Here is a 24,445-nt window from a genome sequence, read left to right on the forward strand (position 1 = left end):
CCATTACCAGTAAATTGGGGAAAGAATCCTGTCCTCAACAAGTGATGTAAGGCAACTTGCTATCCACATAAAGGGAAATGAAATTGTATCCTTACCTCATACCACATAAAAAATTAACCTACAATGGCTCAAAGACAAAAATAGGTGAAAACTAAAAACTCTGGAAGAAAACATACAGTTAAGCATTCATGACCTTACATGTAGCAATAGTTTCTTACATCTGACACCAAAAGCACAGACCACAAAAGGAAAAATAAATCAATTTATTTCCTCAAAATTTACAACTTTTACGTCTCAGAAGACATGAAGAAAAAAGTTGAAAGACAAAATGTTATAATAGGAAAAACAACTGTCTTATAGTATACTCTCAACACTCAACACAGAACACTTCTGTTACCAGATACATCGGTTTTTTCCCCACACAGACCAAATCTTGGGTACCAGCTGGGTGTCCTACAGTGCAACCCAATTGTGACAGTAAATGGAGAAAGCATCAGACCCCACAGGCTAAGGACTCAGTCCTAGGAATACACGTCATGCCCCTTGTTGCTTGCAAATTTAAATGACAAACACAAGGATGGTAAAAAGAAAGTGACTTTATGCCAGAGCTTAGCTGAAGGGAACATACAGGCTCTTGCCTTAAGGGAAGCGCTTCCACTTTCTGGGCAGAAAGCAGGGCTTTCGGACTTGCCAGAATGGCATGCAGGGGATGAGGTGAGGAGGTGCAGGGTCTATGGGACATGCTCTGATGTTTTCTCCATTAGGTGATCTTGCTAGCACCACCATGGGCAGAGCCAGGTTGTAAATTGACTGTTGTCTGCTGCCAATCTCCTGGTGGGGGAGAGATATGGAAGTGCCAGTTTGTTTCAAGGTTTGGTCCCTGGAACTTTTAAGTTATCACACAGTTGGAAAAGTTTGCAGTATAGGAAGTGTCTGGTGGAGAGACAGTAAAGCTTATAATTGCATTCCTAAAGAGCTAAGTGCAGGAACAGCAAAATGGTAAAACTAATTCATTTCTTCTGTAAGAAAATATGGGTACTCCGTTACAAGACTGTAACCACTTAAGGTGCCAACCACAAACAGTAGGTTCCCAGGTTACCTTCTGTCTGACTTTGCTACAGATTGGAAGCTCCCACAACACCCTTATTGGGTTCAGCAATTTGCTACATCACATTGCACAACCCATGAACGCAGTGTACTTACTATTCCTGACTTATTACCAAGGATCTTTTAAACGCTACAAATGAAAAGCCAGACGAAGAGATGCACAAGGTGAGGTATGTGGAAGGAATGCAGGCCTCCCATGCCCTCACTAGACATGATTCTCCCAGTATCTCCTGTGTTGGGAGAGCAACACAGATGCTCTCCCAACCCTGTCCTTTATTACACAGGCAAATTGGTTACGTCTGTGGCCATAGGTGATCAACTCAACCATCAGCACCTCTCCCCTTCACAGAGACGGGACGGGGGAAGAAATTTCAAATCCTCTAATGACAAGGTTGCTTCCCTTGGCAGCCAGCCCCACTGAGGCTATCCAGGTGCCCCCAGCCATCAATCATTTCATTAGCATACGAAAGACACATTACTTCGTACATTCCCGAGGCTTAGCGCTCTGTTTCAGGACACTGCAGCAGAGACCACACATTAACTCTTATTACGTTCCAACAACCTATAAAATGGAAGAAAATGTCGGCACATTAGATACTTCATTAGTGTCTGTTATCCAGAATGTATAAAGAACTTTTACAACTCCACAGCAAAGACAACCCAATCTAAAAATTGACAAAAGACTTTAATACACACTTCACCAACAAGCACATGAAAAGATGCTTAACATCATTACCATAATTAAAACCATAAAGAGATAACCCTTAACTCACACAAGAATAGTTATACTAAAAAATAACAAGTGTTGACAAAGATGTGCAGAAACTTGAACTCTTAAACACTGCTTGTGACAATATGTGACAATATGTGACAAAATGGTGCAGCCTACGTGTAAAATAATTTGATGTTTCTTCATAAAGTTACAAATAGATTTACCATATGACTCAATGATTCCATTCCTAGGTATATACCCCAAAGACCTGAAAACAGCTGTTCAAACAAAAACCTGTGTGCCCTTTAAATGTGTCAAGGTCATAAATATGCAGGAAAGTCTGGGGAACAGTTCCAGGAAAAGAAAACTGGATCCGAATGAAAAAAAAAAAAAAAACACATTATACTCCCAAGTGTGGCACGAGGTAAAAGTGAAGTGAGTTTGTGGACCGAATTATCATGTAGGAACAATACTGATTTCCTGATCTAGGGGTTATGTGGTAGTTACCTGGGAGAGTGTCCATGCTTTCAGTGCAATAGACCGGAGTATTTTGTGCGACACCGCAAATCTGGTACGGCAATAACTGTTAGGGAATCTAAGGGAAGAAACAAGTTGTATTTTGTACTACTACTGGAAGTTGCTTAGAAATATGACATTATTGGAAAGTAAGTTACTTTTTAAAACAACCATGTCAATACCATGCCAGCAAAGCAGACACATCATCAAAATCCATTACAGAGGCTATAGTTCAGCCAAAGCTGTAAAACCCTTAAAAAAGTCTCAATGTCAACAGGGTCCACGTACTAGATATTATTATATTTATTAGTATTAGAGGCCATTGTGTCAATATATTAGTGTTAGGGCATGGTATGGACATTTAGATTAGTGTTAGGGAATGGTGTGGATATTGTATTGGTGTTGGGGAATGGTGCAGATATTACATTAGTGTTAGGGCATGGTGTGGATATTATTACATTAGTATTAGAAGCGATGGTGTGGATTAGATGAGTATTAGGGCATGGTGTGGATATTATTACATTAGTATTAGAAGGGATGGTGTGGATTAGATGAGTGGTAGGGCATGGTGTGGATATTATTACATTAGTATTGGAAGCGATGGTGTGGACTAGATCAGTGATAGGGCATGATGTGGATATTACTACATTAGTACTGGAAGTGATGGTGTGGATTAGATCAGTGATAGGGCATGGTGTGGATATTATTACATTAGTATTAGAAGCGATGGTGTGCATTAGATCAGTGATAGGGCATGGTGTGGATATTATTACATTAGTATTAGAAGGGATGGTGTGGATTAGATGAGTGGTAGGGCATGGTGTGGATATTATTACATTACTATTGGAAGTGATGGTGTGGATTAGATCAGTGACAGGGCATGGTGTGGATAATATTACATTAGTATTGGAAGCGATGGTGTGGACTAGATCAGTGATAGGGCATGATGTGGATATTACTACATTAGTACTGGAAGTGATGGTGTGGATTAGATCAGTGATAGGGCATGGTGTGGATATTACTACATTAGTATTGGAAGCGATGGTGTGGATTAGATCAGTGATAGGGCATGGTGTGGATATTATTACATTAGTATTAGAAGGGATGGTGTGGATTAGATGAGTGGTAGGGCATGGTGTGGATATTATTACATTAGTATTGGAAGTGATGGTGTGGATTAGATCAGTGATAGGGCATGGTGTGGATATTACTACATTAGTATTGGAAGCGATGGTGTGGACTAGATCAGTGATAGGGCATGATGTGGATATTACTACATTAGTATTGGAAGCGATGGTGTGGATTAGATCAGTGATAGGGCATGGTGTGGATATTATTACATTAGTATTGGAAGCGATGGTGTGGATTAGATCAGTGATAGGGCATGGTGTGGATATTATTCCATTAGTATTAGAAGCGATGGTGTGGACTAGATCAGTGATAGGGAATGATGTGGATATTATTACATTAGTATTGGAAGCGATGGTGTGGACTAGATCACTGATAGGGCATGGTGTGGATATTATTACATTAGTATTACAAGCGATGGTGTGGATTAGATGAGTGTTAGGGCATGCTGTGGATATTATTACATTAGTATTAGAAGCGATGGGGTGGACAAGATCAGTGATAGGGCATGGTGTGGATATCATTACATTAGTTTTGGAAGCGATGGTGTGGACTAGATCAGTGATAGGGCATGATGTGGATATTCTTACATTAGTATTGGAAGCGATGGTGGGCATTAGATGAGTGTTAGGGCATGATGTGGATATTATTACATTAGTATTGGAAGCGATGGTGTGGATTACATCAGTGATAGGGCATGGTGTGGATATTATTACGTTAGTATTAGAAGCGATGGTGTGGATTAGATGAGTGTTAGGGCATGCTGTGGATATTATTATGTTAGTATTAGAAATGATGGTGTGGACTAGATCAGTGATAGGGCATGGTGTGGATATTATTACATTAGTATTGGAAGTGATGGTGTGGATTAGATCAGTGATAGGGCAAGGTGTGGATATTATTACATTAGTATTGGAAGTGATGGTGTGGATTAGATCAGTGATAGGGCATGGTGTGGATATTATTACATTAGTATTAGAAGCGATGGTGTGCATTAGATCAGTGATAGGTCACGGTGTGGATATTATTACATTAGTTTCATAAGGGATGGTGTGGATTAGATGAGTGGTAGGGCATGGTGTGGATATTACTACATTAGTATTAGAAGTGATGGTGTGGATTAGATCAGTGTTAGGGCATGGTGTGGATATTATTACATTAGTATTAGAAGCGATGGTGTGCATTAGATCAGTGGTAGGGCATGGTGTGGACATTACTACATTAGTATTAGAAGGGATGGTGTGGATTAGATGAGTGGTAGGGCATGGTGTGGATATTATTACATTAGTATTGGAAGCGATGGTGTGCATTAGATCAGTGATAGGGCATGATGTGGATATTATTACATTAGTATTAGAAGCGATGGTGTGCATTAGATCAGTGATAGGGCATGGTGTGGATATTATTACATTAGTATTAGAAGGGATGGTGTGGATTAGATGAGTGGTAGGGCATGGTGTGGATATTATTACATTAGTATTGGAAGCGATGGTGTGGACTAGATCAGTGATAGGGCATGATGTGGATATTACTACATTAGTATTGGAAGCGATGGTGTGGATTAGATCAGTGATAGGGCATGGTGTGGATATTATTCCATTAGTATTAGAAGCAGTGGTGTGGACTAGATCAGTGATAGGGCATGCTGTGGATATTATTACATTAGTATTGGAAGTGATGGTGTGGATTAGATGAGTGTTAGGGCATGGTGTGGATATTATTACATTAGTATTGGAAGTGATGGTGTGGACTAGATCAGTGATAGGGCATGATGTGGATATTACTACATTAGTATTGGAAGCGATGGTGTGGATTAGATCAGTAATAGGGCATGGTGTGGATATTATTACATTAGTATTAGAAGCGATGGTGTGGATTAGATGAGTGTTAGGGCATGGTGTGGATATTATTACATCAGTATTGGAAGTGATGGTGTGGATTAGATCACTGATAGGGCATGGTGTGGATAGTATTACATTAGTATTAGAAGCGATGGTGTGGACTAGATCAGCGATAGGGCATGATGTGGATATTATTACATTAGTATTGGAAGCGATGGTGTGGACTAGATCAGCGATAGGGCATGATGTGGATATTATTACATTAGTATTGGAAGCGATGGTGTGGACTAGATCAGTGATACGGCATGGTGTGGATATTATTACATTAGTATTGGAAGCGATGGTGTGGAATAGACCAGTGATAGGGCATGGTGTAGATATTATTACATTAGTATTAGAAGCGATGGTGTGGACTAGATCAGTGATAGGGCATGCTGTGGATATTATTACATTAGTATTGGAAGCGATGGTGTGGATTAGATGGGTGTTAGGGCATGGTGTGGATATTATTACATTAGTATTGGAAGCGATGGTGTGGATTAGATCAGTGTTAGGGCATGGTGTGGATATTATTACGTTAGTATTAGAAGCGATGGTGTGGATTAGATGAGTGTTATGGCATGCTGTGGATATTATTACATTAGTATTAGAAACGATGGTTTGAACTAGATCAGTGATAGGGCATGGTGTGGATATTATTACTTTAGTATTAGAAGCAATGGTGGGGACTAGATCAGTGATAGGGCATGGTGTGGATATTACTACATTAGTATTGGAAGCGATGGTGTGGACTAGATCAGTGATAGGGCATGATGTGGATATTACTACATTAGTATTGGAAGCGATGGTGTGGACTAGATCAGTGATAGGGCATGGCGTGGATATTATTACATTAGTATCAGAAGCGATGGTGTGGATTAGATGAGTGTTAGGGCATGGTGTGGATATTATTACATTAGTATTGGAAGCGATGGTGTTGATTAGATCAGTGATAGCGCAAGGTGTGGATATTATTACATTAGTATTGGAAGTGATGGTGTGGATTAGATCAGTGATAGGGCATGGTGTGGATATTATTACATTAGTATTAGAAGCGATGGTGTGCATTAGATCAGTGATAGGTCATGGTGTGGATATTATTACATTAGTAATAGAAGGGATGGTGTGGATTAGATGAGTGTTAGGGCATGGTGTGGATATTACTACATTAGTATTAGAAGCGATGGTGTGGATTAGATCAGTGTTAGGGCATGGTGTGGATATTATTACATTAGTATTAGAAGCGATGGTGTGGATTAGATGAGTGTTAGGGCATCGTGTGGATATTATTACATTAGTATTGGAAGCAATGGTGTGGATTAGATGAGCGTTAGGGCATGGTGTGGATATTATTACATTAGTATTAGAAGTGATGGTGTGCATTAAATCAGTGATAGGGCATGATGTGGATATTATTACGTTAGTATTAGAAGCGATGGTGTGCATTAGATCAGTGATAGGGCATGGTGTGGATATTATTACATTAGTATTAGAAGGGATGGTGTGGATTAGATGAGTGGTAGGGCATGGTGTGGATATTATTACATTACTATTGGAAGTGATGGTGTGGATTAGATCAGTGATAGGGCATGGTGTGGATATGATTACATTAGTATTGGAAGCGATGGTGTGGACTAGACCAGTGATAGGGCATGGTGTAGATATTATTACATTAGTATTAGAAGCGATGGTGTAGACTAGATCAGTGATAGGGCATGCTGTGGATATTATTACATTACTATTACAAGCGATGGTGTGGACTAGATCAGTGATAGGGCATGCTGTGGATATTATTACATTAGTATTGGAAGCGATGGTGTGGACTAGATCAGTGATAGGGCATGATGTGGATATTATTACATTAGTATTGGAAGCGATGGTGTGGATTAGATGAGTGTTAGGGCATGGTGTGGATATTATTACATTAGTATTAGAAGCGATGGTGTGGATTAGATGAGTGTTATGGCATGCTGTGGATATTATTACATTAGTATTAGAAACGATGGTTTGGACTAGATCAGTGATAGGGCATGGTGTGGATATTATTACTTTAGTATTAGAAGCAATGGTGGGGACTAGATCAGTGATAGGGCATGGTGTGGATATTACTACATTAGTATTGGAAGCGATTGTGTGGACTAGATCAGTGATAGGGCTTGATGTCGATATTACTACATTAGTATTGGAAGCGATGGTGTGGACTAGATCCGTGATAGGGCATGGCGTGGATATTATTACATTAGTATTGGAAGCGATGGTGTGGATTAGATGAGTGTTAGGGCATGGTGTGGATATTATTACATTAGTATTGGAAGTGATGGTGTTGATTAGATCAGTGATAGCGCAAGGTGTGGATATTATTACATTAGTATTGGAAGTGATGGTGTGGATTAGATCAGTGATAGGGCATGGTGTGGATATTATTACATTAGTATTAGAAGGGATGGTGTGGATTAGATGAGTGGTAGGGCATGGTGTGGATATTATTACATTAGTATTAGAAGCGATGGTGTGCATTAGATCAGTGATAGGGCATGGTGTGGATATTATTACATTAGTATTAGAAGGGATGGTGTGGATTAAATGAGTTTTAGGGCATGGTGTGGATATTCTTACATTAGTAATGGCAGTGATGTTGTGGATTAGATCAGTGATAGGGCATGGTGTGGATATTATTACATTAGTATTGGAAGCGATGGTGTGGACTAGATCAGTGATAAGGCATGATGTGGATATTACTACATTAGTATTGGAAGCGATGGTGTGGATTAGATCAGTGATAGGGCATGGTGTGGATATTATTACGTTAGTATTGGAAGCGATGTTGTGGATTAGATCAGTGATAGGGCATGGTGTGGATATTATTACATTAGTATTGGAAGCGATGGTGTGGACTAGATCAGTGATAGGGCATGGTGTGGATATTATTACATTAGTATTGGAAGCGATGGTGTGGATTACATCAGTGTTAGGGCATGGTGCGAATATTATATGGGTGTTAGGGCACGGTGTCGATATCATAGTAATGTAGAACACAGTGTGATTATTATATTAGAGGCCACTGTAAGAATATATATTAGCAGCCACTGTGTCTTGGACGTTGACCATGATACTAGGGTATACTCCAAACAGTGAGATTTGGGGGTTTTATTTTTCTAGATTAATTTCTTCCTCTGCTAAGTACTCCAAAGACTCACTCCTTGGCACTCAGGGCCGTGGACAGGAGCGTTTTACTCACCAATGAAGAACACCAAATTAACATGACCCTCGTGCTGCCCTGAGGAAGTTGAAGCTCCTCGCTGCTTCTGGCACCTCAGCGGGAAGTTGTTTGGGGCGGGATCGCGCGCCCTCTGGTGGAGCCATGGTTCAGCACAGACGCTCTTGCTCACAGTTTCTCGGCGCATGTGCGCCCCCTCCTGGCTGTCCTGAAATACCTATAAAATTCAATATTCAGTTTATTCAGTGTCATAATTTTGGAAATTCAAACCGAAATAAAGGCCACTATATCCATACCTTTCCCATAAATGGTGATGGAAGAATTATTTGGAAGCCATATAGAATGAAGTGACTCTATACACAAATTAAAACACAAAAACCTACTCAAAATAGTCCAGAGACTACAACTTGAAATGCAAAACTATAAATAATCTAAAAGAAAACCTAAGAGACATTGGATTTGGTGTTGAGTTTTAACACACAGCATCAAGTGCCAATTCGTGAAAATACTGAGAACAGACTTTATAAAACTAAATTTTCTACTATGAAAAACCCTATTCAGAGAACAAAAAGACAAGACACACTGTGAGAAGATATTTACAAAATACAAACGTGATTTTAAAAACTGTATTGAAAATACACAAACAACTCTTCAAACGAACACTAAGAAAACTAAAAACCCAAATAAAACTGGGTAAATATCTGAACAGACATCCAGCCAAATAAAATACATAGATAGCAGGCCAGGTGTGGTGGCTCATGCCTATAACCCCAGCACTTTGGGAGGCTGAGGCGGGTGAGTCACCTGAGGTCAGGAATTTTAGATCAGCCTGGCCAACACAGTGATACCCTCTCTCTACTAAAAATACAAAAAAATTAGCCAGGCATGGTGGTGGGTGCCTGTAATCCCAGCTACTTGGGAGGCTGATGCAAGAGAATTGCTTGAACATCGGAGGTGGAGGTTGCAGTGAGCCAAGATCACGCCACTGCACTCCAGCCTGAGTGACAGAACGAGACTCTATCTCAATAAAAAAAAAAAGAAAAAAGAAAAAAAAGAAAATATACAGATAGCACATAATCACACAAAAGGATGCTCAATATATCTCATTAGGAGACTGGAAATTAAAATAATGCTGAGATATCACTGCACACCTAGTACAACTGTGGGACTCTTAAAAAAGCTCAACAGTAACAATTGGAGGTTGAAGAACAATAGGTACGGCCATTCATTACTGGCAGAATGCATGAATGGGTACAGCCACTTTGGGAAACAGTTTGACAGTTTTTCCCAAAGATAAACAAGTCTTACCTTACAATCCAACAAATGCACCCCTAAATTGTGTAAGTTTAGACAGCTGCTTTGAAAAATTATGTTCAAACAAAAACTAGCATGTAATTATATACGAGCCACTCTACTCATCATGGCCAAAACTTGAAGTAATCAGAACATTCTTCAATAGCTGAATGCATAATCAATTTGAAGTACAACCATGCAATGGAATGCCATTCACCAACAGAAAGGAATGAACTGTCAATCCATGAAAAGAAATGAATGAATCTTGCATCTATGTTGCTAAGTAAAGGGTGGCAGTATGAAGATGCTATACATTATATGACTCCATTCATATGACATTCTGGAAAAAGCACAACCAAAGAGATGATAGTCAGATCAGTGACTGTCTGGGGTGGGGATTTGAAGTATTCTGTATGCTACTTCAGTAGTGGGTATCTGACAGTATGCATTTGATAAAACCCACAGAATTTTAATGCACAAAGAACAAATCACAATCTACACAAATTAAATTATTTAGGATGTGGAAGTATCTAAGGACAAAATACAGAGTGCAACCAAGAATCTAACTGTATTACCAATGTATGTTGCAAGTGGTGGGCCAAAGGTGCTGAGCTGGAAATGAGTAGAATCCATAGACTAAAAACAAAATGTACTATATACATGAACAGTGGACTCTATTTTATAAAGTTATTTCCCATAGGGATAATAGTTAATTTTGAAACCACTATATCTGTAAAAAGAAAAATAACCATGATTTTCCTCTATACTATCAACATTCCACTTTTAACAGCAAATTGTGGGGGGGTGGGGTGGGTGTTTCCCACACCAACCAATTTTCCAACTCTCTGGAAAACAATTGGGTATCCTGTAATTCAACTGTGACACTGATTACCTGGAGTTAGTATACACCCTACAGGTTAAGGGCTTAGTAACACCAGACTGTCCACAACCTCAGATGCCAATCACAAGTAATGAATCCCCAGTTTACCCAAACTTCTATATGACTTGGCTAGAAACTAGGCATTCCTACACCCCCTCTTCAGGTTTGACAATTTGCTATGATGGCTTATGGAACTAGGAAATACTTACTTATGTTTACCAGTTATTATGGTCTCAATGTGTGTACACCCCCACCCCAAATTCCTATTTTGAAATGTAATCCCCAAAGGGATGGTATTCAGAGGTAACCGAGAGGTGATCGGATCATGAGGGTGCTGTCCTCATGAATGAAACCAGTGCCCTTATAAAAGCGTCTAGGAGCCCGTTTCCCCATTCTGCCATGTCACGACATGCTAGAAGGCACTATCTATGATAGATGAGCCCTCACTAGACATCAAATCTGTCAGCCTTGATCTGGAACTTTCCAAATTCCATATTTTAGGAATTTTTATGGAAGCTTCATCATGTAGACATGACAGATTATTAACTCAATTTCCAGTCCCTTCACACCCTCAAAGGATTGCATGTTAAGCTAAAAGTTACAACCTTCTTATCATGGCTTGGTCTTCCTGGTGACCATCCCCATCCTGAAACCATCCAGGAACCCACAGAGTGTCCTTATTAGAACAGAAGCCATTCCTATTATCCAGGAGATTCCAAGAGATTTAGGAACTCTGCGTCAGGATCCAGGGCCAAAGACCAAATATTAGAACACAAGATGCTCCTACTGTTCAGGAAATTGTAATAGTTTTAGGAGCTCTGTACCAGGAACTGCAGACACAGACCAAACATATATTTCTTATTAAGTCCCAACCTGGAATCTTGATCAAGAATGAATTCCTTGTTCCCAATGGTACAAGGGATGAAATAAATGGCAGATAGATAGTAGGAGCCAGATTCCTCACTATTACAGTGAGAAGTTACAGATAAAAAATAGGGAAGCCTAGAATGATCTCTGTCATAATGAGTCAGAATATATATATACAACATAAGTATAAACTCACATTTAGCTTAACATATACACAGATGGTTCCACATAGAAACCTTTATAATTAAGTGGGTACATATAAGTTAGAAGACACACATATATTTCTTTGCACTGTCAGCTGTAAGTGTCATGATGCAATGACCACATTTAGTGTCCAGATGTAAGTTTTTCATACCATTCTCTAACAAAAGAAATCAGGGCTATTAGAAGAAATAGCTGAAACTAGGACTGGGACAGAAAATATATGAGCCAGGGTACTTTTGAAGTAACAGAAATACATTATAAAAAAAACATGAAATTATGTAAAAGGAGCCAGTGGAAAGAGCTACCAATGGCCACAGGTATGAACAAAGAGCAACAAAATACTGTAGAATTAGATAACAACCAAAAGATTAAAGTAACTATCTGTGGATCCATACTGGTATAAATAAATGATTAAACAGATATGCAAATGGGCTGAATAGAAATCTCTTATACAGAAGAATTCCAAATACCTGATATAGACACTCAGCCATCAAGGAGGTGGGGCTAACTCCCCACTCCTTAAGTATGAGCTCTGCATGATGACTTCCTCCAAAAGCATACATACAATATAGACATGGGAAAAAAGTAACTTCACAGTGAAAAACCTGAAAACACTGCCTCAACCACGTGATAAAAGTTAACATTAATGGTGATAACACATCTTGAGAGCATGAAGTGACTAGACTAGCACTTGCAAACCAAAAATAAAATTCAAAGATCTTTCCCACAACCACCTCTCCACCAGGGGACACCAAAGTTAACCTGGAAGACTGGTTCAGGCTATGATGGGAAAGAGGTGGTCAGACATGCCTCAGTATGCCCTCCTCCCTTCTGGAATTCAGGAAAAGCCAATCAGCATTTAACATCAACACGACCTTAAATCTGATAAGAAACATTTACAATCTATTCTCTCTGAAGCCTGCTACCTGGAAGCTTCATCTCCATGATAAAACCTTGGTCTCCATAACCCCTTATCATAACCCAGACACTCCTGTCTATTGATAGTAAGTCTTTCAACAAACTGCCAATCAGAAAAATTTTAAATGTACCTATAACCTGGAAGCCCCACCCCACCCTAATCCTTTGGGTTGTCCCACCTTTCTGGACCAAACCAATATATATCTTAAATACAGTTGATTGATGTCTCCTATCTCCCTAAAATGTATAGAACCAACCTGCACCCCAACGACCTTGGGCACATGTTCTCAGGGTCTCCTGAGGGCTGTGTCATGGGCCATGGTCACTCATATTTGGCTCAGAATACATCTCTTCAAATATTTTACAGTCTTTGACTCTTTTTGCGGACACACTACACATCTGCTCTGCTTCCCCCAAACCCCTAAACCCAGGCTGATTATGAGAAAAACCCCAAGTAAACCACAATGGAGGACATTCTACACAATACCTGACCAATCCTCCTAACACTGTTCCAGGTCCTCAGAAGTAAAGTCTGAGAGACTGCCACAGCCAAGAAGAGCCTGACATGATGACTAAATGTCCTATGGGATCCTAGATAGGATCCTGGGAGAGAAAAAGGCAGAACTAAGGGAAACCAAATAAGATGTGAGCTTATTTAATAATATAGTAATATCCAGTCATTAACTATGACAAGAAATGATATAAGATGTTGGTCAGGAGTGGTGGCTCATGCCTGTAATCCCAGCACTTTGGGAGGCTGAGGCAGGCGGATCACCTAAGATCAGGAGTTCAAGACCAGCCTGGCCAACGTGGTGAAACCTCATCTCTACCAAAAATACAAAAATTAGCCGAGCGTGATGGCAGGCGCCTGTAATACCAGCTACTCAGGAGGCTGAGGCAGGAGAATTGCTTGAACCTGGGAGGCGGAGGTTGCAGTGAGCCGAGATCACGCCACTGCACTCCAGCCTGGTTGAGACTCTGTCTGAAAAAAAAAAAAAAAAAAGATGTTAAACCTATCTGATACATGTTGATATGTTAAAAAGAGGGGAAACTAGGTTGCGTCTACATGGGAAATCTGCATTTTCTTCCCAATTTCTGTATGAATCTAAAACTAATTTAAAATAAAACCTCTATTTAAAAATTGTAATTTTTTCAGATATCTGCTAAATTATTTCTACTAAAAATTAGTAATTGGCAGTAACTACTCCTACTTTTAAAAATAAGAGCATTCATGATACTACAAAGTAAATTATACAGACTAATACATACTTTCAAAGAAATGCCCCTTTTACATGTTTTATGTTAAGATAACATATATGTGTAAACATGGTCGTATCATTTTTCTTATGGTGTAGTTCACTCTCTAAGAAAGCTGGTCATCTTAGAACCAGGGAAAAAAATTCACATTTTGGAGACTATTTCAATTTACGGCTGGATGTTTTCAAAGTATGACTTTGTGAAAAAAAAAAAAAAGTTCAAATTGATTCCTTGTGACTGGATCACTTATTCTAATGAATGCTTGCCTTTATTTTGTTTCCCAGCATTTCTTTCAGCTACGATACAACAGAAGCAAATATTTGCCACTGGAAAAAATATTCAAAGACACTCTTAGGTTAATCTATAGCTGATGACAGTCAGTCTAGTCTACATAGCAAGCAGCTTCAAGATATGATTATTTAGCTAAGCGGGAAATGGGACGTGACTGCTGCCTCATTCCCACGTCTCTCTGGACCTGATAATTTAGAGGAAGCTCACATTTGCAAGATAAAAATTTTCTTTTCCTTCTCAGTATTAAATATGCTGTCACAATAGAAGAAAGCTTTACTGACTTCTTAAATGATGTGTTGAGACCGGAAACCTAAAATGATAGTTACTGAGAATAGTGCTAATGCCCTAAGTTTTTAGTCACACCCTCACCTAGGTAGGAACATAACCAAAAGGGGAGAACTGTTGAACAAATTACGGGAGGTCATTGTTTTGGTCACAACTCCTGCATTAGGCCACACTGAGCAGGCAAAACCAGAATGGAGACACTCACGCTGAATGACACACAACGAAGCTGAAACTTTAAGGAAGTAGATAGATCCCAAAAGAGCTCCCTTTTTCCCTGAAGAGACTCCAGTCTACCTGGGTCAGCATAAAGAAGTCCCCTCTGCTTTAATTCTTACCAAAACAAGTAACTTGAAGTAATCTGATATTAACAAATCAGTTGTTATTTTCTATTGCTCTATTTCCGCCTTACACAACACAGTGTTCTGCTATTGCCCAGAGGGCACTGAGACCAAATAAAACTTGAAAATGCCACACTGAAAGCAAATAAGTCCTAATAACCCAACTTACAACGATAACAAAGAGTGACACCAATGCCCAAAGTTTTGATCAATATCTCAAAATTGAGAGGCTGACCAAAAGGGAGGAATTCTTACATCAAACAACATTTGGGCTTTAGAAGCCTCCGAAGGAGTCCTTGTAAAGAGTCGCGGCCGGGCACCGTGGCTCACGCCTGTAATCCCGGCACTTTGGGAGGCCGAGACGGGTGGCTCATGAGGTCAGGAAATCGAGACCATCATGGCTTATAAGGTGAAACCCAGTCTCTACTAAAAAAAAAAAAAATACAAAAAAATTAGCGGGACTTGGTGGCGGCAGCCTGCAGTCCCAGCTACTCGGGAGGCCGGGACAGGAGAATGGCATGAACCCGGGAGGCGGAGCTTGCTGTGAGCTGAGATCGCGCCACTGCACTCCAGCCTGGGCGACAGAGCGAGACTCCGCCTAAAAAAAAAAAAAAGAAGAAGAAGAAGAAGAAGAATCCCAACCTAATTTACTATAGAAACAAACTGAAAACCTGACTTGGGAATGTATCATTGTAACAAATAGCGGCGGTTCAGCCAATCACATCAGCCGAGTGTCAGTCAATGGCCGGCAGCCAGCTGTTCAAAACAAGTTCCAAGAAGGCAAATCCGGGCTGTAACCAGGTCTGTAACCAATCCAGCCACCTCTATACCTCACTTCTGTTTTCTGTATGTCACTTTTTTTCTCTGGCTATAAATTTAACCTGCACATATTGTGTGGCAGATCATTCTGAACCATTTTTGGTCTGGACTGCTGCCTGATTCTAGAACCACAAAAAAAAAGCCAATTAAGATCTGCAAACCCACATTTGTTGTAATTTTGTATTTTAACAGTTGTGCCCTACAAAAGACATTAAGCTGAAATTAATCAAAAATCATTTACGGTCATGATTAGGTCATAAAAAATTGTCAAACATAACAATTCTTCAAAAAAAGCTGAAAAGTATTTTTTAAAAATATTGTTGATGGAAAAAAGAGTGCAAAAATTGATAGGAAAATTATGTACAAAACTAAAAACAGAGGAGAAATTAAAAGTCAAATAATTGCATCAAACTGGAAACCTAGAAAAAATGGGTGATTTCCTAGTAAAAATACACATTAACAAAATGGGCACTGAAATAAGGCAACTATGAATATACCAATTAGCATAGAAAAGCTAAGAAAGGTCCTTAAAGATCTCCCAGTGGAAAAAGGCCCCAGGACCATCTGGGTCCATAGCTTAGTGTAAGCTGACTTAACTAAATGGTGATTTTACACTCATGCATTGCATACATATGATGGTGGTCCCATGAGATAAAAATGGAGCTGAAAAATTCCTTCCTAGCCATCTTGTCATAAGCTCATGGCTCAAAGCATTACCTTTTCTCTGTTTTGATACCATGAAAGGAAAATAAATCTCAGGAACCCCAAATCACTAAGCCAAGGGAAAAGTCAAGCTGGGAGCTATGTCAGGCAAACCTGCCCTCATTCTATTCCTAACTAAGATAGCTACAAAGATAAAAAGCTACATACCTCACTCACAATTTGCCCACAAAGAATTTCCTTTTGGACAAAGGACAGACAGCACTCAAAGTCATCCCTCACCTGAGACAGATGCATATCTGATTGCTTCCTCTGCCCTATTATTTATGTAAAAATGCAGATTCATTGAGCCAGACTAAATTGTGTATTCAGTGGAAGGCTGATCAAGGATTCAAAAGAATGCAACCTTTTGTCTCCAACCTACTTCTGACCTGGAAGCACCCCCACTTCCTGCTTCCAGTTGTCCCGCCTTACTGGGCCAAATGACTGTATATCTTACACGTCTCATCTATCCCTAAAATGTACAAAAGCAAGCTCTACCCTGGCCACCTTGGACACATGTCGTCAGGACCTCCTGAGGCTGTGTCAAGGGTGTGTCCTTAATCTTGGCAAAATAAGCTTTCTAAATTGACTAAGACCTGTCTCAGATATTCTGGGATCACAATCTACAATCACCATGGTGTTATAGTTGACTGCAGCATTCAGTACAGAGACATGCTGTACAGGTTCGTAGCCTGGGAGCAATAGGCTATACTATGTAACTTAGGTGTGGAGTGGGCTACACCATTTAAGTTTTATAAGGACACTCTACAGTGTTCACACAAAGATGAAATCACCTAAGGATAGATTTCTCAGAAAGTATAACAGCGTTACGAGATGCCTGAGTGTATTTTAAATGGTCAAAGCCTAGGAGAAAAAAAGAAACTTAACTCTTGTTATGGGTTAATAACAAAGCTTAAGAGAGTTAACATAGTTCATCTAATCGAAGATGCCAATGATTAAAAAACATTATTTTATGCACCATCACAAATAGGTTGCCAATTAAACCGACTTTCTGAATAACACACAAATGTGAATTTACTTCTATTAATGCCAGGAAAGTAAAATGAAAAATAAATTATGGTTTTGACATGTTAAAGCAAATAAGGCGGGGGTTAGCCTGAGGCCTTCCCTAAGCAAACAGAAACCGAACTTGGAGGCATTTGAACTGACTTAAAAAAATTAACAAACCAACCACAGTCAATGCCAAAAAGCTCAGCAGCCAGTTGGCTGTATGACTAGGGACGCTGAGGGAACCATCCCCACAACAGGCGGTCGCCTAGCTGGAGCCACTGAGGAGCCTCACTTAGGGGCCACCCTAAGAGCTCGAAGCCCCAAGCCGATTTCCGTTCTGGTGCTTCCTGCGTGATTCATGAACCATTCCTTTGCTGAAATAAACTCCGCTTAAATTTATTGTACCTAAAATCCTTTTAACAGACAAAGTCCAGTATTTACACTTAAAATACGGTTGTGAAAACTCACATCTACATCTGCTCTTCAATATTTTTCAAGTACTTTAACACTCTAAGAAAAACGAGCCACTGGAGCGCAAATAAAAGCAAGTCGTGGGGTGCGCGTCTCCCTGGGGCTCTCCATGTTGCCCTCAGGGTTTCTCCCTTCTCTGTCCCGGATCCACCCCAAACAAACCCAAATTGGTCAAAAATTAAAAAATGAAACAACTCAGGTATGCTGTAATAATGAATAACAAAGCCACTTAATGATGGGCCACTTCGTAAAATAAAATAAATACAACTTGAGAAAGTGGAGCGCGAGGCAGCGCGGCCTCCTCAACGCTGAGCCGGGACAGAAAGCTTTTTCCTCACCTTTCCTCGGGCAGCCTCGGGGACCATGAAGCCACAGCTTCCCCAGTCGTTCCTGAGGAGCTGAGGAGAAGGAGGCTGGGTCGTCCCTGGCCACGGTCCCCAGGTGTTCCTATAGAGCCAGCGGCGTCTCCCGAGTGGGTCCTGAGGAGGAGGAGGCTGGGTCCTCTCAGGTGTCCCTGTAGGGATGGAGGCGTCTCCTGCGTAGGTCCTGAGGAGGCGGCTCGGCTCCGCCCCCTGGAGCCGCAGGGCGTCTGTGCCGGAACCCGGGCGCCTCTTGAGGTTCTGTGAGGCGGCATCGCGCCCCCTGACGGCCGTCGCAGGCGGTGCAGGATGCTCAGGTGCTCGCGGTCGAGCTGTGGCCTCGCCCCTCCGGTGAATCTCCGAAGTTCACTGTTCTGACAATTACACGCCATGACTTTTGAAAAACCAGCTGAGGCCGGGCGCGGTGGCTCACGCCTGTAATCCCAGCACTTTGGGAGGTCGAGGCGGGCGGATCGCGAAGTCAGCAGATCGAGACCATCCTGGCTAACACGGTGAAACCCCGTCTCTACAAAAAAAAATAAATAAAAAATTAGCCAGGAGTGGTGGCGGGCGCCTATAGTTCCAGTTACTCGGGACGCTGAGGCAGGAGAATCGCTTGAACCCGGGAGGGGGAGGTTTCAGGGAGCCTCCTCTAAACAGAAAAGACCGACCCCTAGTCAGTGTTTTATTTTCCCTGATGACCACAGTCCATGAACTTATGGAACAATAACGTAATTAGGCTCTTGGACCCAGGGAAGTAGCTCCATGCCACCTGCCCTCATTTGCTGAGCATTTTGGTTTCTCGGATCTGCTACTCAGTTTCCAGTCTCTTCCTCCCAGCCAATGCTGCCAGCGTGCCTCTTCTGCAAGCAGCAACCGCCTTCCACCTTCCATTCTCTACTCTTTAGCCATCATCTGGCTGGACTTTTCAGAACAGACTGCAAAGGAGAATAAACTGGCTGAGTCTGAGGGTGCACTCACGTGCAAAGTTGCAAGCTTTAATGTACCCATCTTGGCAGATTTTGGCTCCTTAGAGTTCTTTCTCATTTGGGGATCTCATGTGCCCTCTCATGAGGTGGGCTCGCTGACTGTCTGCGCTGGTGGCATCTGGCAGCACCTTGTCAAGTGCGCCTAGGTAAGAACCTGGCTGCACCTGATGCTTAGCCAAATGGGGAGCCCACAGTTCTGTGTATCAGGTGATGTTTAATCTCTGGAGGTTAATGAACGTGAGGGAGCGATACTGTCTGGGACTGTCCACATATTGCATCTGAGTCACTGAAGGAAAAGAATGTAGGGTCTGTTTGCTGGGACTGGACACCTCCATAATCACATGCTCTGTGAAATGCAGGCAGGAGATCTCGCTTTCTACCTCTGGGATGGGAGTGTGCAGTTTCAGAATGAGACTAGCTCACACAACTGACTCTTTATTTGGGAAAGAGAAATGAAATCAGATGCAGCAATTTAATATCCACTAAGATGATATCTTAATCACAAACACTCTTCTGGTTTTTAGAAATGTGAATGTTATTTACACTAGGTTAAAAAACCTGAATATCCAACAGCATGACACCGACTAAAGAAATACTGGCGCACTCTGAAACCTTGCACACCACTTATTGATATGGGAACAATGGGAACACGCCTATGCAAAGATGTGCATGGAAATTAGAAGAATGCAACACTGTAGAACAGATGTGACTAGGTGCATGATCAAGAGCACACAAGACCAAGCCTGCCTCTGCACACACAAGACCGCGCCTGAGTCTGCACCACGTGACGGGACCATTGTGGAGCAAGCCTGGGAGATTCTGATGTAGGCAGCAGAGGCGTCACTTAGGGACCAGACTTCCGTGGGAAACCACCATCTCCTTCCAACCCAGATGCACTTCGTGGGAAACGCGAGCAGATGAAGGTCATGTAGGAGACGAAAGAACTCGCTCCCCAAGCCCATAGGCCTTTGTCCTCCACCCATGGACCGAAGCATCTTGTTAGATGACGGCCGCCCGCAGCCAGGGCCAGTGGAGAACCTGCCATGGAGCAGAGGTCCGTAAAGAACTGCTGACTGTCACTGTCCCTACTTGGGGGCCACTGGGGGATCTGATGCATCTCACTACCCTTTGTAAAGGAATTATTGAAAATGTCAGCCCTCTAACAAGGCATAGGTTGATTAGTTACAGGATTTAACATTTCTATTTTAAAAGGCAGCATTGAAGAATGTCTTTACAAAGGCTGTACAAAACCTGCCATATTCTTTGTCACACAGATTGACTCATGTGCAATGCAGCCATTTAATGAAACACTGGCATTTACCAGATGTAAACTTATTAGCAGACGACAACTAGAAATAATGTGCTGGATGTGCCCGTTTATTTATATGAATATAACCATCTCTCTAGATGCATCGAAAGATACACAACATGAGATCCACTTTATTTCTACAAGTTTATGATCAGGTGGTCAGGACAGGGAAAGAAGAGGAAAAAACTTTAAATCATGGACCTTTATTCTTAGACACCTTTATCCTACATACACAAGGGACATGCATGGTTGAAATAATGGAAACAAGGTGGATAAAAGTGAAAGTAACTTAAACTGCTTTACCCAGGAATGCCCAATTCAGGTGCTGCAGAGAAGAGCATGAGAACCAGGTGTCTTCGGGACAGGTGTGCCTCTAGGAGCAGAGTGGCCGTTCATCAGCAGGGAGGAGCAAGGCCTGGGTCGGGGGACACTGGGGCTGCTGTCCCAGAGGCTGGCAGCATAGCCCTGAACCCCCAAGGCTTCACTGAGTCTCCCCTCAACCACCTAAACCAGAATAAACGGATGTAGCAGGACTCCTCAAACACTGTGCAGGGTCTCCATGTCCTCGATGGCCCCTGATGAGCCACAGTACCCTCAGGTCCTGGTGAAGGAGCTGGTGCTGCCTCCTGCCTTTCCCCACGTGGGGTCCTGCAGCTCATCCCACACAGCCTCAGATTCCCTCTACAGAACCTGCCCACAGATGTCTTCCGAGACCGGCAATACTGGGAGGCCTGTGGCCCAGACCCAGGAGGAACCAGCTGAGAGGCTCCGTGGAGGTATCGCTGATGGTGTAACCAGAATGAAAATGCCCACTTCTGTTCTGCTCCCCGAGAACAACTGTCAAGCCAGCATAAGTTTCCAGTCGGAACTTTTCCTTTTCTCCCCATGTTTGTCGCTGTTTTAATGGGCATTACCTGGCTATTAAATCCCCCGATGAACTCACTTTGAAAATTATCTATTGCACTGGGCACCCTTTCAGGAATCACCGAGTGTTAATTTTCTCAGTCTGAGTGATAATTTATGAGTCAAACAAGGACAGATCTGAAGCCAGAGGCTGCTCCTGTTGGGAAATCCCTGAGGATGATGTTCCGGGGAAGCGTCCAGCCTTGGGAGTCCCGTGGAACTGAGCCAGCCCAGGTCATGAAGGGAGCTGGTGCCAGACACTGACTGGGGACCTGCTGGCCTCTGGGCAGACCGCTCTGTCCCTGCACCTGGCCTGCCAAGTATCCCTGTGCAGTCATACCAAGTCCTGTGCTCAGAAGGGCCCCAGAGTAGTTTAAAGTTCTGCTGCCGCCCCTGGAAGCTCATGATTTTGAACAACAACAACAAAAAAAACCCCACGTTTTCCACTCGGCCCCACACATTATGTGGCCTGCGCAGCTGTCAGGCTGTGGCCACAGTGCTGGCATCTCTCACACAATGAAGGCTGCTGGAGTCCTGGCTGACTTGTTTTGACTCTTTTGTGAGGCCCACACCTAAGCTAAACACTCACGTGCCCCCACGCTGACTCCCCACACTCTAAAGCATGAATCTGCCCCTTCAGCTGGGAGAGGGTCCTCGTGTCATCTGGGTTTTTGGAGAGAAGGTCAAAGGAGCCTGGGTTCTAGTTCTTCAGTAATCAAGAGTAAGGGTCTTACCTGTTCACAGGTCCGCGTGGCTGCTTTACAGAAAGCAGGAAGTGGCCACTTCAGCCACATGGCTGCATTTCCAGCTCAGTCCAGGCAGAGCTGCACCCTGCCTTGCACCTCTGCAGATTCTGAGGGGAGTCCTTAACTGAGCCAGGGCGAGTCCTGGGGGCACTCTGCCCCTGTGGACACTGCCCCTGGGCAGGCCATGAATCTCCTCTGCTCCCACACTCTAGAGTTCAACAGGTCTCAGGGGCTCTGCCTGAGGACTGCCCTTCAACCAGGTATTCGTAATTTCCCCAAGACCCAGGCTTGCTGAGTCACTCAGTTACCTGAATTCCTTTTTCACAAAGGGATGACTGTGCTGCTCCGTCTTCCTTCTTTTTTGTTTGCCAGGCCACAGGGAAATCTGGATCCTCTGGTGAAAAAGCAAATCCAGTTTCTGCTGCTGCTGCTGCTGCCGGTTCTTGTAAATGTCCTCACTTGGTTTCTGGGCAGCAACTTCCTTGACTTGCCTGGGGAGCGGATCTGAGCTGCATTTACCAGGCCATGCCCAGGGGAAGTGATCAGTGTGGGACCGTGAAGCTGGATTTCCCCAGGAGCTCCATCCAAGCTTCTGGGATGATGATAAGACTCGGGATGAACCAAGGATCTTGAACCATGGGACAATGTGAAGTCTAGACCCAGTGGAGGAAGAGAAAGGCTACGGGAAGGGCAGGCTTCACGTTACTGAGCATCCGCTACCTGCCACACACTTTCACGTGGCCTTATTCTGTGTGTTTCTCACAGCACCCTTGAGAAATAGAGACTACGATCACATCTTTTACATAAAAGAAAACCACCATCCAGGGAGGCGAAGTCCCTTGCTCACAGACTGTCATGTGGGAAGCTCTCTGGATGCAATGATGTCCTCCAGTTGCAGTACCAGGCAAGCTGTCCCAGAGTTCATGGAGTGGAAAGGCTCGAGAAGCAACTGAGGATGCTCGAATCACAGGTTTATAAAATCCATTCGTAAAACACAGCAAGAAGCTGAGGGAAGGAGATGGGAGGGCCGTATGACCTGATTCCTGTGCTGTCAACAATCACCTGTTCTCTTCTTTCTCTGCTAGTCAACCTCACCCCCTCAGGTGTGACCACGAGGACCAGACCTGGGCAAGAGTGCTCACAGCTGAAGGGCTTATGACACACACCGGCTCAACGGGACAGACATGGGACAAGTGTGCCTGATCATGGTGGAGTTGCCAAGAAGCAGCTGTCGCACTGTCATGGGTTCTACGTGTTTCTTGGGCAGAGGACGCATGGGACCAGAATGGGCACCAGGAATGGTGGTGAACGAAGGCCCCATGGTTCTGCATGTTTAGGTGTCTCTTGTATAAAGGCACATTGTGAATTGAACATTTAGTGCCCAGGAGCCTCATGCATATTAAGTATCTCTTGGCCCTTGTGTCTCTTCCTTCCCACATGTGACATACCTGTTCTCTGTAACTATCTATTCTGAACGTATCTAAAAACCATGTCTTGCCTGTGTTATACAAACCACATGCATACTCACGTTCTCTGATGTAGCTGAATGTTTCCTAAGGCCAGGGCACATTTCAGGGTCACATAGAGTGGAGAGAGGGACCAAAATAGCCTTGCTCTGTTTGACTCCCAGCCGAGATGTCTGCTGGGCAGCACTGCCTCTGTAGGCTCTAATAGGGGAAGGGAGTTCAGGGGAACCTCTGGGGCTGGGCAGGCTACCAGAGGGTGTGGATATTTGGGTGGACCCTGACGGATGACTTGGGTTTCCTTGGGAGGAAGTGTGAGGAAGGGCATCTGGGGCTGAGAGCACTGTGTGAGCAACAGAAGGAAGGAAACTGTGGCTGGCTGGGAAGGGATGGTATGGGGGACAGGGTGAGACTTCTGGCCCTGGGTGCTCAGATGAAGACCTGGGGTTGCCTAGTGGCTGGAAACACACACCAGCTGTGGCAACTTGACCTCTGGGATGTGAGTGTGCAGGCAGCTGCTGAGAACGGCTGTGGGTATGGAGATGTGGCTACAGGGAATGGGCAATGGATTCATCTGGGAATTCTGCAGGCAGTGGCCCATAGAGGAAACAGCCTGGAAATGAGACTGCAGATACGTGCTAAAGAGGCTGGAGGAACAGTGACCCCAGTACAAGTTTATGGATTTTATCCACAATCTAAAGAAATGGAGGCCAAATGGCTTTTGAAACTCTAAAATACATGCAGAGGAAGAGTAATGCTTCATGGGAGAGCCAGACTCTT

At 42.8% G+C, this 24,445-nt stretch overlaps 1 protein-coding gene across 1 annotated transcript; it reads right to left on the reverse strand.

The window, feature by feature from the left end:
• Positions 1-244: 244 nt before the first annotated feature.
• Positions 245-23,523, reverse strand: LOC129397705 (putative protein FAM157B). The gene is made up of 7 exons (XM_063596435.1): positions 23,369-23,523; positions 22,511-22,693; positions 20,132-20,282; positions 18,235-18,612; positions 8,582-8,777; positions 2,327-2,414; positions 245-1,669 (listed from the first exon to the last, which is right to left on the reverse strand). The coding sequence occupies exons 1-6, from the start codon at positions 23,521-23,523 to the stop codon at positions 2,347-2,349; spliced, it is 1,131 nt and encodes a 376-aa protein (XP_063452505.1). The 3' UTR covers positions 245-1,669; positions 2,327-2,346.
• Between the last annotated feature and the right edge of the window lie 922 nt (positions 23,524-24,445).

This window comes from Pan paniscus, chromosome 1 (genome assembly GCF_029289425.2).
Source record: "Pan paniscus chromosome 1, NHGRI_mPanPan1-v2.0_pri, whole genome shotgun sequence".
Lineage (NCBI taxonomy): Eukaryota > Metazoa > Chordata > Mammalia > Primates > Hominidae > Pan > Pan paniscus.